At 47.8% G+C, this 13,611-nt stretch overlaps 1 protein-coding gene across 1 annotated transcript; it reads right to left on the reverse strand.

Annotated features, from left to right (window-relative positions):
• Positions 1-646: 646 nt before the first annotated feature.
• Positions 647-11,386, reverse strand: LOC118086642 (zinc finger protein 883-like). The gene is made up of 5 exons (XM_035118531.2): positions 9,922-11,386; positions 9,230-9,293; positions 7,592-7,674; positions 7,169-7,295; positions 647-5,841 (listed from the first exon to the last, which is right to left on the reverse strand). The coding sequence occupies exons 1-5, from the start codon at positions 10,324-10,326 to the stop codon at positions 4,499-4,501; spliced, it is 2,022 nt and encodes a 673-aa protein (XP_034974422.2). The 5' UTR covers positions 10,327-11,386; the 3' UTR covers positions 647-4,498.
• Positions 11,387-13,611: the final 2,225 nt, after the last annotated feature.

A 13,611-nucleotide genomic window follows, 5' to 3' on the forward strand; every position in this document is an offset into this window, starting at 1 on the left:
CACCCGGAATGGGTGAGGGCCCCGGGTGGGGCCCAGGGAGGGTGCTGGGGCCCCTGGGCCGAGAGGAGATGTGCCTGGCAAGGACCCCCCTCCCAGAAGCCGGGACTGGGCGCGTGTGTGTGAGAAAGGTGAACCCGTGTCCGGGAGGAGGAGCCCGCCTGTCTGCCTGGGGCTCCGGGGCTGGGAAGCGGGGATCCTTCCATGACCCTTTCTCTGGGGGGAGGGGGGGCGAGTCCCGCTTGGCTCTCTTGGGGTCCCCCTGGGTAGCTCTGGGGGGGCTGTCCCTCTGGAAGAGGGTTGGAGGTGGGGGGGCTCCAGGGCAGAGCCCTGTCCCAGCAAGAGGGGGTCCACGAGGGCTGCGAGGGGGGCCGAAAGAGCAGGTGGAGGGAGGGAGGCAGGGTTCATATAGTGGAATATATACCGTACAGTGGGAGGGGGGGCCACAGGAACTCAGGCGGAAAAAAAAGAAACAAAGATTTCTACGCTATTCAAATCTCACCCCCCCAAAAGGGACCCGGTTGGTGTCTCTTTTCTAGGGGAGAAGAACTGATCGTGGGTCTGGGGGAGGGGAAGGGGATGCGAGGGGGGGACTCCCGCTTGACGCACCTTTGGGGGGCTTCTGCGCGGTGCTCTCTACTAGTCTAGTTGCACCAGGAAGTGATCTGACCCTGGCACTTCTTTTGTTTTAGCATATGTTGTTTTGTGTCTATATTTCAGCAATAAATATCATATGTTCCATGGGCATATAAGCCATGAGTAAATAAATACATAAATATGCATCCATTGTATATCAAGCAACAGGAAAAGACCACAGATTAATTTTTATTCAAAACCAGAATAGAAAAAAGCAGCAGTAAGCACAGTGTCTCAAAAATAACATCTTTAACTTAAAAAATAAGTCATTAAAGATAACAATCGGCAAAGTGTCAGTTAACTGGGATTTTTTAGTGGCAAGGGAAAAAAGCAAGCCCATCAAAGCAGGCCTCTGTTGTTAAAAATTAGGACAAGAGATTTCTGAACATCTCAAGAGCAATAAGAAAGTATTCTTTCCCACCCTTTGCTTGAGAAGCTAGAGGACGCCCCCCCCCCTGCCCCTTCCTGGCATGTAAACACCTGAACGTGGTCCCTCTACCCCCTCCCTCACTGACACACCTGAAAGTGGCCTCCCTTGGGGGGGAACTGTGGAGAAAGCTTACATTTGTGGGTCTGGGACAAATTCATGACTGTTTGAAATCAAGGCAGAGGGTCGGTGGGTGGGTGCGAGTCACAATTTAGCCCTTGTTCCTATCTCAGACCCCTTCCAAATTCAAGTAAAGTTGGGGACTGCTGGCAACGCCCCCTCCCCATGAAGGCAATGCTGAGGAGTGGGAGAAGAAAGAGAAAATTCTGGAAGTGTTTGGCTCCAGGGTCCCTTGAGAGAGAGTTGGTTCTGACTCTGAGCAAAGAGGAAGGCAAGGGGTCCTGCAAGGAGATGAGGGGAAGACCCATTTTATTGGGAGTGGTGAAGGATTGGCTCCCAGGTCATGAGAGCACCCTGGATCCTGGCACTGAAAAGAGGCCCCCCCCCATTTTGTGCCAAAAGTTAGTTCCAATTTGAAAACCACCTGAAACATCCAAGGGAATCCAGACACCACAAGGGAACATTGCAGCTGCCATTCCTGCATTGCAGGGGGGGCTAGATGACCCTTGGGGTCCCTTCAACTCCAGGGTCTCGGACTCACAAGAGCCACAGAAACACACAGGTCCTAGATTGGGGGGTGGGGGGGCTGGCCCAGGAGGCCTTCCCAGGCTAGGGGCACAGCACAATGGCTTCAGCAGGCCTTCCAGGACCAGGACCCCTCAATCTGCTTTGGACTACAACTCCCAACCGGGCCTGCAAGCAGAAGGCAGGGGGGATGGAAACAGCCGTCCAAAAGGTCTGGCCAGCTCCAGAGGCTACCAAAGGCTTCTCTCCAACGGGGCGCTGCTTTAGGCATCTGAGTTGCCCAGTTCAAGGGAGCTGGTGGGACTAAGTACCGGGGTTCCTGAATTGCAGGGGTTGGACTAGATGAGCCTGGAGTGTCCTCTTCCTCTTCCAGTATTCCTCTTCTGGCTCCCAATGCCAGGGCTGGAAATTTCCCCTGAAACTGCCCTCACTTTCACAAGGAGCTCTTTTTACCTGCGTCTTAAACTACCCTTTGACTGGCAACCATCTACTGACAACTATTCTTGTAGAGAAGCTGGTAAAATGCAGGCTAGACAATGCTACCATTCAGTGGATTTGTAACAGGCTGGCTGACTGAACCCAAAGGGTGCTCATCAATGGCTCCTCCTCATCCTGGAGAATAGTGACTAGTGGGGTACCACAGGGTTCTGTCTTGGGCCCAGTCTTATTCAACATCTTTATCAATGACTTGGATGATGGGCTTGAGGGCATCCTGATCAAGTTTGCAGATGGCACCAAATTGGGAGGGGTGGCTAATACCCCAGAGGACAGGATCACACTTCAAAATGACCTTAACAGATTAGACAACTGGGCCAAAGCAAACAAGATGAATTTTAACAGGGAGAAATGTAAAGTACTACACTTGGGCAAAAAAAATGAAAGGCACAAATACAGGATGGGAGATACCTGGCTTGAGAGCAGTACATGTGAAAAGGATCTAGGAGTCTCGGTAGACCACAAACTTGACATGAGTCAACAGTGTGATGCAGCAGCTAAAAAAGCCAATGCAATTCTGGGCTGCATCAATAGGAGTATAGCATCTAGATCAAGGGAAGTAATAGTACCACTGTATTCTGTTCTGGTCAGACCTCACCTGCAGTACTGTGTCCAGTTCTGGGCACCACAGTTCAAGAAGGATACTGACAAGCTGGAACGTGTCCAGAAGACGGCAACCAAAATGGTCAAAGGCCTGGAAACGATGCCTTATGAGGAACGGCTTAGGGAGCTGGGCATGTTTAGCCTGGAGAAGAGAAGGTTAAGGGGTGATATGATAGCCATGTTCAAATATATAAAAGGATGTCATATAGAGGAGGGAGAAAGGTTGTTTTCTGCTGCTCCAGAGAAGCGGACACGGCGCAATGGATTCAAACCACAAGAAAGAAGATTCCACCTAAACATTAGGAAGAACTTCCTGACAGTAAGAGATGTTCAGCAGTGGAATTTGCTACCAAGGAGTGTGGTGGAGTCTCCTTCTTTGGAGGTCTTTAAGCAGAGGCTTGACAGGCACATGTCAAGAATGCTTTGATGGTGTTTCCTGCTTGGCAGGGGGTTGGACTGGATAGCCCTTGTCGTCTCTTCCAAACTCTATGATTCTATGATCTCCCATCTCCTTGCTGGACACTCCCAACCAAAGATGCATTAGATTCTCCTGGGCGGGTCGGGGGCATAGGCAGAGAAGCCTATGAAGACAGAAAAACCAGCCCAGGAGTGGCACTGGGGGGGATCGATTCACATTGGTTTTCTACCAAAAAGCCACAACCCCCGGCTGTGAAGAGGGTGGCGCCTCCATGAATTCCTCTTCAACATCCAGCCACTCTGCTCAAACCATCAAATGCCTTCCACCCAAACCATCCACATCAATCCTAAGCGTCTCCTGTTCTGATTTCCATTTTTTTGTCTCCTTTCCCAGCTTTTCAGATTTCTTCTCCCTTCCTTTCATGGAGACATCTCGTGCAGGCATCCCCAAACTCGGCCCTCCAGCTGTTTTGGGACTACAACTCCCATCATCCCTAACTAACAGGACCAGTAGTCAGGGATGATGGGAATTGTAGTCCTAAAACAGCTGGAGGGCTGAATTTGGGGATGCCTGATCTAGTGCTTCTGCTTTCTTTGTCAGTGTCTCTACTTTAGTGGTCAAATTTGTCACCATTTCAGTATTTCTATCAATTCGGGCTAAAAGTTTCTCCAAATTTAACACAAGCCTGGTGTTAACTGTCTTTGAAACTGCCATAGTCTAAATCTCACTCTCCCTTTTCCAGCAGCACTTTATCAGTTTGTCAAGGCCACAGAATAACTCTTTCCCAAGAGTTCCTGTTTCCTGTATTTCTCCACCCCTCCATCTTCCTTCTAGCCTGATACCCAACACACATAAGCTGTTTAACATAAAATCCAAATTCTCAAATTAAGATTCGAAATAACCAAATAATTACTTTAAGAGAGGAACCATAAAAAAGAAGAAAAGAAACAATATGTCCAAGAGGACCTAGCAATTTAGATGTCCAGAGAAGAATAGTTGTCTTGCAGGAATCCAATCCTCTTTAAGTGTCTCAGAGTAGAAGGAATATTTTCCTTCAAAGAGAAATGAACTTGTCCAAACCTGTCCTGATTTTTGTTTTTTCAGCCAGCTTTCAATCCTTTTAAGAGCTACAATTGTTTTTAAAAGAGCTTTAAAAATGAGACCAGACTTTCATAAATCCCTCCAATCACACCATTGGCACTGACATGATTCCTCCCCTGTATGTATTTTTTGATGAAAGTGAGGTTTCCTTTTTGACTGAAGCTGTTTCCACATTCCTAGCACTGATAGGGTTTCTCCCCTGCATGGATTTTTTGATGGGAAGTGAAACTGTCCTTTCGACTGAAGCTCTTTTCACATTCCAAGCACTGATAGGGTTTCTCCCCTGTATGAATTCTTTGATGGGCAGTGAGATGGGAGTTCCTTCTGAAGTTCTTTCCACATTCTAAGCATTGATAGGGTTTCCCCCCTATATGAATTCTTTGATGGAGAGCAAAACTCTGTCTCCAGGCAAAGCTCTTTCCACACTCCAAACACTGATAGGGTTTTCCCCCTGTATGAATTCTTCGATGGGAAGCAAAACTCTGTCTCCAGGTGAAGCTCTTTCCACACTCCAAGCACTGATAGGGTTTTCCCCCTGTATGAATTCTTTGATGAGCAGTGAGACTGGAGCTCTCAATGAAGCCCTTTCCACACTCCAAACACTGATAAGGTTTCTCCCCTGTATGAATTCTTTGATGGGAAGTGAAACTGTCCTTTCGACTGAAGCTCTTTCCACATTCCAAGCATCGATAGGGTTTCTCCCCTGTATGAATTCTTCGATGGGAAGCGAGATGGGAGCTGTGACTGAAGCTCTTTCCACACTCTTGGCACTGATATGGTTTCTCTCCTGTATGAATTCTTTGATGGGAAGTGAAACTTACTTTCCTGGTGAAGCTCTTTCCACATTCCACACACTGAAAGGGTTTCTCCCCTGTATGAATTCTTTGATGAGCAGTGAAACTGCCCTTTTGACGGAAGCTCTTTTCACATTCCAAGCACTGATAGGGTTTCTCCCCTGTATGAATTCTTTGATGGGCAGTAAAACTGCCCTTTTGACTGAAGCTCTTTCCACACTCCAAGCATTGATAGGGTTTCTCCCCAGTATGAATTATTTGATGGGAAGTGAAACTGTCCTTTCGACTGAAGCTCTTTCCACATTCCAAGCAGTGATAGGGTTTCTCCCCTGTATGAGTTATTCGATGGGAAGTGAAACTATCCTTTCGAGTGAAGCTCTTTCCACATTCCAAGCACTGATAGAGTTTCTCCCCTGTATGAACTCTTTGATGGGAAGCTAAAGTCTGTTTCCAGGTGAAGCTCTTTCCACACTCCAAGCACTGATAGGGTTTCTCCCCAGTATGAACTCTTTGATGGGAAACTAAAGTTTGTTTCCAGGGGAAACTCTTTCCACACACCAAGCACTGATAGGGTTTCTTCTCAAGGCAATTTCTTTGATGGTAAGAGGAATGGGAGCTCTGACTAAAGCTCTCTCCACAGTCTGAATCCTGATATGGCTCCTGCACTGCGTGGATTTCCTTGTGGTCTCTCTTGTTCTTCACTTCCAATTCATCACTACCTGAAACTAAGATGCAAACGGATTAGAGCCTCGGGAAGAGGTGCAGCCCCAAATTATGGAGCAATGCTAATTAATGCTTGTGACAGGGAAAGAACTGAAGGGATTCAGATGTTATAATGTTCCTTTTGTTCTGTAAGAATGTCTAGTTTTATATACATAAGTTGAATATTGGATGTTTTCTCTCTCTTAAGTTTTTAAAAGATAACTGTACAGCTTAACTTGGTAACATCATTTTGTTCAATCTTAAATATGGATCTGTACTATCTTCATAAATAAAGTGTGCTTTATTATTATTTAAATGGTGGCCAATGAAGGAAAGTTCCCTATCCAAAAATATGCTAAGTTGTTCAATAGGCAGTAATAAATCTAAACAAATTTAAGAGCCAGTAAAATATTTGGGAACAAAGACACTGGATGGGTGTAATCTTAATCACATGGCCTTGTGGTAAGCGATGTAAGAAAAGGGGAATAAAAATGGCAAACATTAACTTCTGTGCGCTGAAAAACACCTTTTGCATATTGAAGAAATGTGTCTAGCAGCTGCCAAAGTTAACTTTCTTTAGTGGCTAAAGAATTATGATGTGCATCACCTTAAACCAATTTTGTCATTTGAGCATTATTATTATTCAAGTTTCCTTACTTAAATGTTACATTACTGTGAGAAGTTACAGGGGACGAGACAGGGGTCCTTCTCGTAGGGGCACCCACCCTGTGGAACCCACCCATCAGATGTCAAGGAGATAACTATGCAACTTTTAGAGGACGTCTGAAGGTACCTCTATATCGGGAAGTTTTAATGTTTGATGTTTTATTATGCTTTTATATTTGTTGGAAGCTGCCTAGAGTGGCTGGGGCAACCCAGTCAGATGGGCAGGGTAAAAATAATAAAATCATTATTGTTACTACAGGGTTCACTGCCTGAGATTCAAAAAGCCTGGCTCTTTTTTGGGATGCAGTTTCTTTGGTCCAGTTGTGGAATCTGTGCTATCTCCAATGTGAAGTGACTCTTTGGTCAACCAAAGACAGACAGAAGCAAGAACAAAAGCAGGAAATTTGACTGAAGCTACTTCAACACCCCAAATCACTCTGAAGCCTACATTTAAGCAGGCCTAGGCAGTTCAAACAGCCTGATGGTGTTAAAAGGTAGAACTGGGGGAAGAATATTCACAGGGGAAACAATCAATAGCCATCCATCCAGGTTTGCTGTGGGAGTGTTAGCATTCCTGGTGCTGTGGGTGGCGCTGTTGAGCTCCATCAAAATATCAGGTGTTCCTCACCTAGAGAGATTTCTTGAATTACAAAACAGATAAGATGATCCAAAAGGGAGCCTTACCGAGAGAGTCCAACATCCCACGATTCTCCTCCATGACCTCCTGGTGCAGAGCTCTCTGGTCAGGATCCAGCAACGCCCACTCCTCATCAGTGAAATGCAAAGCTACATCTTCAAAGCACACCGGACCCTAACAGAAAACGAAAAAGGCTATCCTCTTAGAGAACATTCACGTGATCCATTGCACTTGGCTCTCTTGTTTTCTACAGCGGCCAGACCCCTCTCTGCCTTCCTCATCTCACTCTCCTGCTGCAGCTTCTGCCACTGAATCTGGCCTGCTCTCTGCCACAGACTCCCTCAGGTCACTGAGCCCTGTTCCCTCTCCAGCTTCAGACACCTCCTCCTCCCAGTTGGTTCCCTCTTCTCTGGCTCCTCCCACCATTCTGCATCCAAGCAGTCATTCCCCACAAGGCTCCTTCCCCCTACCTGATCTGGGTCCACAGCCGCTGCCTCCCCTCCACCACCATGAAAAGATGAAGGAGCAGGTCTTGGTGGCATCATTATGTCACCTGGAAGAGACAAAAGGTAAGTGGGAAACCGTAAGCGCCTGCTTCTCTCAGAGGTAAAACAGTGCATCTCTAAGTACGGATGGGGCTTCGTCGAAGTCTCCCCTGCTAGCTTCCAGTTCCGCTCTGCCTTAATGGAGGTACAGGGATCGTTGGCAAAAAACAAAGATGATTGTGAGTAATTCTCCTTGCAAGTTCCCCCCAGGGACGGGGGAAACAGGCTTCACTCCCAGATCGTCTGGGTACTTGGCTCTCGCTCCGACATGGATTGCAGGAGGCAGGGAGGTGCTGAGTGCAAAAGCCCTTCACCTGCCCCAAACCCTCCTTCGCCGCAGAGGTTCTCCTGTCCATTAGAGCTTAATTTGGACTAATGTACAGCCGTTGCTGGAAGAGATGAGATCCTAAACTGTGGAATGGAACCAGCTGCAAGGTATTTAAGGTTTGAATTTGAAAAAAAGACTTCATTTGGTGCAAAAGACCGTGAGAGGGGAGCCTACGGCTTTATATAAAGTTTTCTTCTCTTCATTTATGATTTGGCAACCCTCCCTTGAATATTGGTTCAATATATATATATATGTATAGGTGAGCAGAGATGAAACTGGACTGCAGATAAGGAATATAACATCAAATGGAACTGTGTGTGTAAGAAAAGGGAAAAGGGAGGGAAGCTCTATTTTGCAAAAAGTTTACAATGGAAAATTAGAGCTAACTCTTCCCCATCCTTAATTACTTACGGAGTTGTGAAGGAACTGATAAGGTTCCTTACTGAGTCATTTGCAGTTTGACAGATCACCTCCTTCCCAGGCTGAGAAAAAAATTGCCCAAACAGGTTATTTATTGGGACAGTGTGATTTTTGCAGCTGCTGTTAAAGTTGCAAAACAACGAAGCACGGGACAGAAGGATGGAGAATTTCTGAAACCACAATGGGATATTAGCACCGCCCAAGGAATGATGGAGAACAGCAACAACCAGGAAAAGATAGACAGAACATTTTACAAGGACAGGAAGAAACATCATGAACAGAAAATTTGTCACACACAGGAAGAATAAGGATATAGCTGGAGTGCCTCAGTTTTAGTTTTATATATTATTTGATGTGTCAATATGATTGGGCATCATGAATACTGCAGTTGTTGTAAAAAGGATTGTTATCTTGACTAGAATGGAATTGAACTTAAAAAGATTTTGGAATGCAGAAATGAAGAAAATCATGAAACCATCAGTTTTAGCATGCGAGGGGCCACCTAAATTATATAATTTGGTATCTTAAAGATTGGTATTAGTAATTGTATTGTAATTTGACATTGTTATCATGAGGCTATTATTGGACTGTAATTGTAAACTACCGTAATAAAAATTATTATCGTAAAAGTCTGCCCTGCTGATTACATTTGGACATTTGTACCCATTTCATATATTAGTTGTGCAAAAATACATCTCCCCTCCTTTGAGCTCTGGGCTCCAGGTGTCTTCACCGAAAAGATGTAAAGAACTCACAGATTAGTTTCAAAACCAAGTGAATGTGACAAAACGCAGAAAATACTCCTTCCTCCTTACCCAGAGGCCTCACTCTGGTGTCCAACAGAGTCTTCTCTTCCTCAGAAGAATCAAGATCCTTCCCCTGAAAGAGCAACAAGGATTCAAAACAGAGAATGGGGAGAAGGATTAGAAAAGGAATGGCAGAGGCAAGCGCTTTCAGGGGACAGAGGTGAAAGCTGTTTCCTGCTTCTGCTAGACTGGTGTCTGGGATCGGCTGCCAGGACCATATAACATTGGTCCTCAAGGATCTTCACTGGCTCCCTGAATGTTTCCCAGCACAATTCAAATTGTTGGTGCTGAACTTTAAAGCCCTAAACGGCCTCAAAGGCCCAGTATACCCAAAGGAGCGTCTCCATGAACTGAGGTCCAGCTCTGAGGGTCTTCTGCCGATTCCCTCATTGCAATAAGCAAAGTTACAGGGACGCAGGCAGAGGGCTTTCTCAACAGTGGCACCCACCCTTTGGAAGGCTCTCCCATGAGATGATAATTAGATAAAGAACTGCGTAACTTCTAAAAGACATCTGATGTCTTATTATGCTTTTATATGTGCTGGAAGGCAACCAACCACATAGTTGTGATTAATTATAATAATAATAATAATCTGTTCCTAGATGATTTCCAAAAAGGATGGGGCATTAGTAAATAATTTGGGAATACTCTCTCTCCTGTTTAGAGCCCCTTTGCAGTATCCAGAGGAAAGTCTCTCTCACCTGCTGCTCTGCCTGCTTTCTCTCCTCTGCCTGACTCAGGAGGAATCCTTCGGCCAGGGCCACTGCCTGGGAACTGGTCTCCACTCTACATTCCCTCACCCAGCTCTCCATCTCTGGAGGAAGGACAGCCAGGAACTGCTCCAAGATCAGCAGGTCCAGCATCTCAGCTTTCGTGTGCCTTTCTGGCCTCAGCCATTGATGGACAAAGTGGTAGAGTTGACTGCAAACCTCTCGGGGTCCTTTGGCCTCCTGGTAGCAGAACTGCCTGAACAGCTGGCTCTGCACAGCTGAGTAGAGGGTGTCCTCCTCACTCAGAATCTTCTGCATGGAGTTTCTCCCACTGCTCTGAGTTTCCAGGGCATGGCCTCTTCCTGCTTCAGGGCCAGCTGAGTCTTGCTCATCCATCTGTGCTCCTGGGAAGTCTCCAAGAGATCGGAAGGAGCCCCTTGGTCCTCTGCCAAGTTCAGTGGGTCCTAATGCGAGGTGCAACAAATCCTACAAACACATTCTTCTATTATAAGACTAATACGCAGCCAAGAGAAGAGGAATGTTCCCTGAGGAAGCGTGGATGAGTCTTGCTAGGAACAGCACTGGATTGCACCACAGCTCAGACTCCAAGCTGTCTGCAAAACTGCAAAAAAGGACTGAGGAGAAGGAAGAAGCAATAACTGTAAATGACAAGTGAGTCATTTGTATCAAGTGTAATTTTTACCGAAGGCAATAGTGGGGGTCCCTCCCAACCCCACTTCATAGTTCCAGAGCTTCACCCCAACCCAGCCATATCTGTTTGGGTGGCCTTGGTGACCAGGAGGGCCCAGGTCTAGCTCCAGCCACCGTCCCTTGGCATAGAGAGGATGTGGCCATGGGATTTCCTGCTCTGGATCCGATGGGATGTTTGCCCTGGAAGACGGCTCGGAAACTGGCCCCAAATGCAGCGGTTGCATGGGGTGGGACTTTGCTCAGAATAACACCATTACTGCAATGGAGAGGCGCTTTTCACAATCTCTCTCTGTAAATATTGAATAAAGGACTCGGTAGCAACTCCTCTTGTTATCTACTTCTCGGTTGGCCACTTTGGAGGGATCGGATTCCCTGAAGCCCGACAGGTGGCATCTACCCCTCCTCATTGAAGACCCACAAAAATGCTTTGGAATACATGTAATTCTTTTTTAAAAAATACCTGCATTGGTTGCCAGTTCATTTCTGGGCCTAAGTATTTCAGTTCAACCCTGACTTGCATAAAAAGGTACATCTCTTGCGAGGGGCCAATGGCTGGAGATCCCTCTGGGCTCCATCCCTGACCCGCCAGCATCTCTTCGCCCCCCAAAGGGCAGCTGGACCTGGCCAGGGCCCCCTTCCCCCTCTCTTCCGCCCGGCCCGGCTTGGCCCCCCCTTCCTGCCTCCCGGGGGAGGGAGGTCCACAGGCTTCACCGCAGCCCCCTCTCCCGCCTTCCCATAGCGGAGCAGAGAGGAGACCCACCAGATCCCGGCAGGCGAGAGGAACAGGCAGCTCTGGCCGAGCAGACCCTCTTGCAGGAAATGACGTCAGAGGGGAGGAGCGGCTCCGCGTTTATTTCCGGTCCCCTCTAGGAAGCCAGTTCAGCGCCACTTAACCCTTGGCGACCTGCTCCCTCCGTGTGGAAGAGGCCGGACTTGGGCCCGCCTGGCCCCGGAATGGGTGGGGCCCCGGGGGGGGCTGGGGAGGGTGCTGGGGCCCCTGGGCCGAGAGGAGGGGCGGCTGGCAGGGATCCCCCTCCCAGAAGCCGGGACTGGGCGCGTGTGCGTGGGAAAGGGGAACCCGTGTCCGGGAGGGAGGAGGAGCCCGTCTGTCTGCCTGGGGCTCCGGGGCTGGGAAGGGGAGTCTGGGCGGAGGAGCGGGGAGCCTTCCAGGGCCGGGCAGGGAGGGTGGAGTCCCGCCTGACTCTCTTGGGGACCCCCTGGGCAGCTCTGGTGGTGGTGGGCTGTCCCTCTGGAAGGGGCTGCCGGGGTCGGAGGTGGGGGGGGGTCCAGGGCAGAGAGCCCTGTACCAGCAAGAGGGGGTCCCCGGGGGCTGCAAGGGGGGCCGAAAGGACAGGTCGAGGGGGGAGACAGGGTGGTGTAGTGGGTAAGAGCGGTAGACTCGTAATCTGGGGAACCGGGTTCGCGTATCCGCTCCTCCACATGCAGCTGCTGGGTGACCTTGGGCTAGTCACACTTCTCTGAAGTCTCTCAGCCCCACTCACCTCACAGAGTGTTTGTTGTGGGGGAGGGAGGGAAAGGAGAATGTTAGCCGCTTTGAGACTCCTTCGGTAGTGATAAAGCGGGATATCAAATCCAAACTCTTCTTCTTCTTCTTCTTCTTCTTCTTCTTCTTCTTCTTCTTCTTCTTCTTCTTCTTCTTCTTCTTCTTCTTCTTCTTCTTCTTCGACATGGGATACAAATGGAGTTATTCCGGTTGCTGGGGGAGGAGCATCTGTATCGTAGCATATGTTGTTTTGTCTCCCTATTTCAGCAATAAATATACGGTATGTTCTTAGTGAAGTCCCATTGGAAACAATCGGACTTGATTATTGCACTTTATACTGGACCTTAAGACTCCGAGCATGAGATTTTGTACACATTTTTTAATCTCTTTGTATATGTGAAGGTTGTTGGTGCATATACATTTAAATATTTGCACTTCACAGTTGTTTACCTTTTCATTGTTTTGCTAACATTACCGTGTTGTCTGTTTGTTGCTGCAAACTCTCTGGGGAGCTAGGAGAGTACTATGTAAGGATACTGGCCAGCAAATATTGCCGTCTAATAGCTCACGTGATACTTTTTCCTGATCTTTTTCAATGCACATTATAGGTAGGTGTGTGTGTGTGTTTGTGTTCTGAATGCAGGCTATTTATTCCACATTTTCCATCCCACAGAAGTAAGAAAATGTCACCCTAGAATAATGTTGGTGATGGGATGGTCTGCAGGGGTTTGGCAGGCCACCCACCTCTTTGCCAACCAGGTCAGGAAGCGGAAAGGCCTGGCTGCAACTGTTGGCACCTGAGGATGTCACCCGCAGATGCCATTCACTTGCCCACAGGACCCACAGCTACAGTGAATCTGGAAGTGGGGGAGACCCAAAGATGAAGCCATTCTCTCATGTTAGCATGTGGATTTAGTTCCCTCTGGTGCCCAAAGGCAGGGAATGCTGGTCTTTTCCTCCCCCTTTTGATCAGTCCGTCTTGGGCTCAGAAGAGAACCATGGTGTGTGTGTGTGTGTGTGTGTGTGTGTGTGTGTGTATGTGTGTCCCAATTCGTCTCCTCAGGCTTGTCTCAGTTTTCCTTTGTGGAGAGTCTGGACTGAGCCAGCATCTAACTGTGTAATTGTAGAAGTTTCTCATTTCGGTTTTCCTTTAAGGTTTTCCATTAAGGTTTACAGAGAAGGTTGCAGCAAAGGGAGCTTGAGTGGGCACCCACTAAATTGCAGGAAACTGAACAGGTAATAATGACACACTTGTATTGTGTTGACTCTCAAGGGACCAACTCAATATCACCGGTTTAGAGCACCCTGGCACCCTGTTGGCAGAACGTCTCCACTTCACGGGCTGCTCAACTCTGTCAAAGAAAGAGAGGGGATGAATAGGTCCCCCTCACAGGCTGACCTCCAGTTTGACCTGCACCAAGCTCCCTGGATTGCAGGGGGTTGGACTAGATGACCCTCAGGGTACC

The sequence above is a fragment of the Zootoca vivipara genome, chromosome 6 (genome assembly GCF_963506605.1).
Source record: "Zootoca vivipara chromosome 6, rZooViv1.1, whole genome shotgun sequence".
Classification (NCBI taxonomy): Eukaryota; Metazoa; Chordata; class Lepidosauria; order Squamata; family Lacertidae; genus Zootoca; species Zootoca vivipara.

Bases quoted from the DNA above. Each gene is read 5' to 3' on its own strand.
- LOC118086642 (XM_035118531.2), bottom strand. From the start codon at position 10,326: ATGGATGAGCAAGACTCAGCTGGCCCTGAAGCAGGAAGAGGCCATGCC. The intron at 7,296-7,591 runs GTAGGGGGAAGG...GTTTTCTGTTAG, and splicing joins CGGCTGTGGACCCAGATCAG to GGTCCGGTGTGCTTTGAAGA. The intron at 5,842-7,168 runs GTAAGGCTCCCT...TTTGCATCTTAG, and splicing joins TGGGATGTTGGACTCTCTCG to TTTCAGGTAGTGATGAATTG.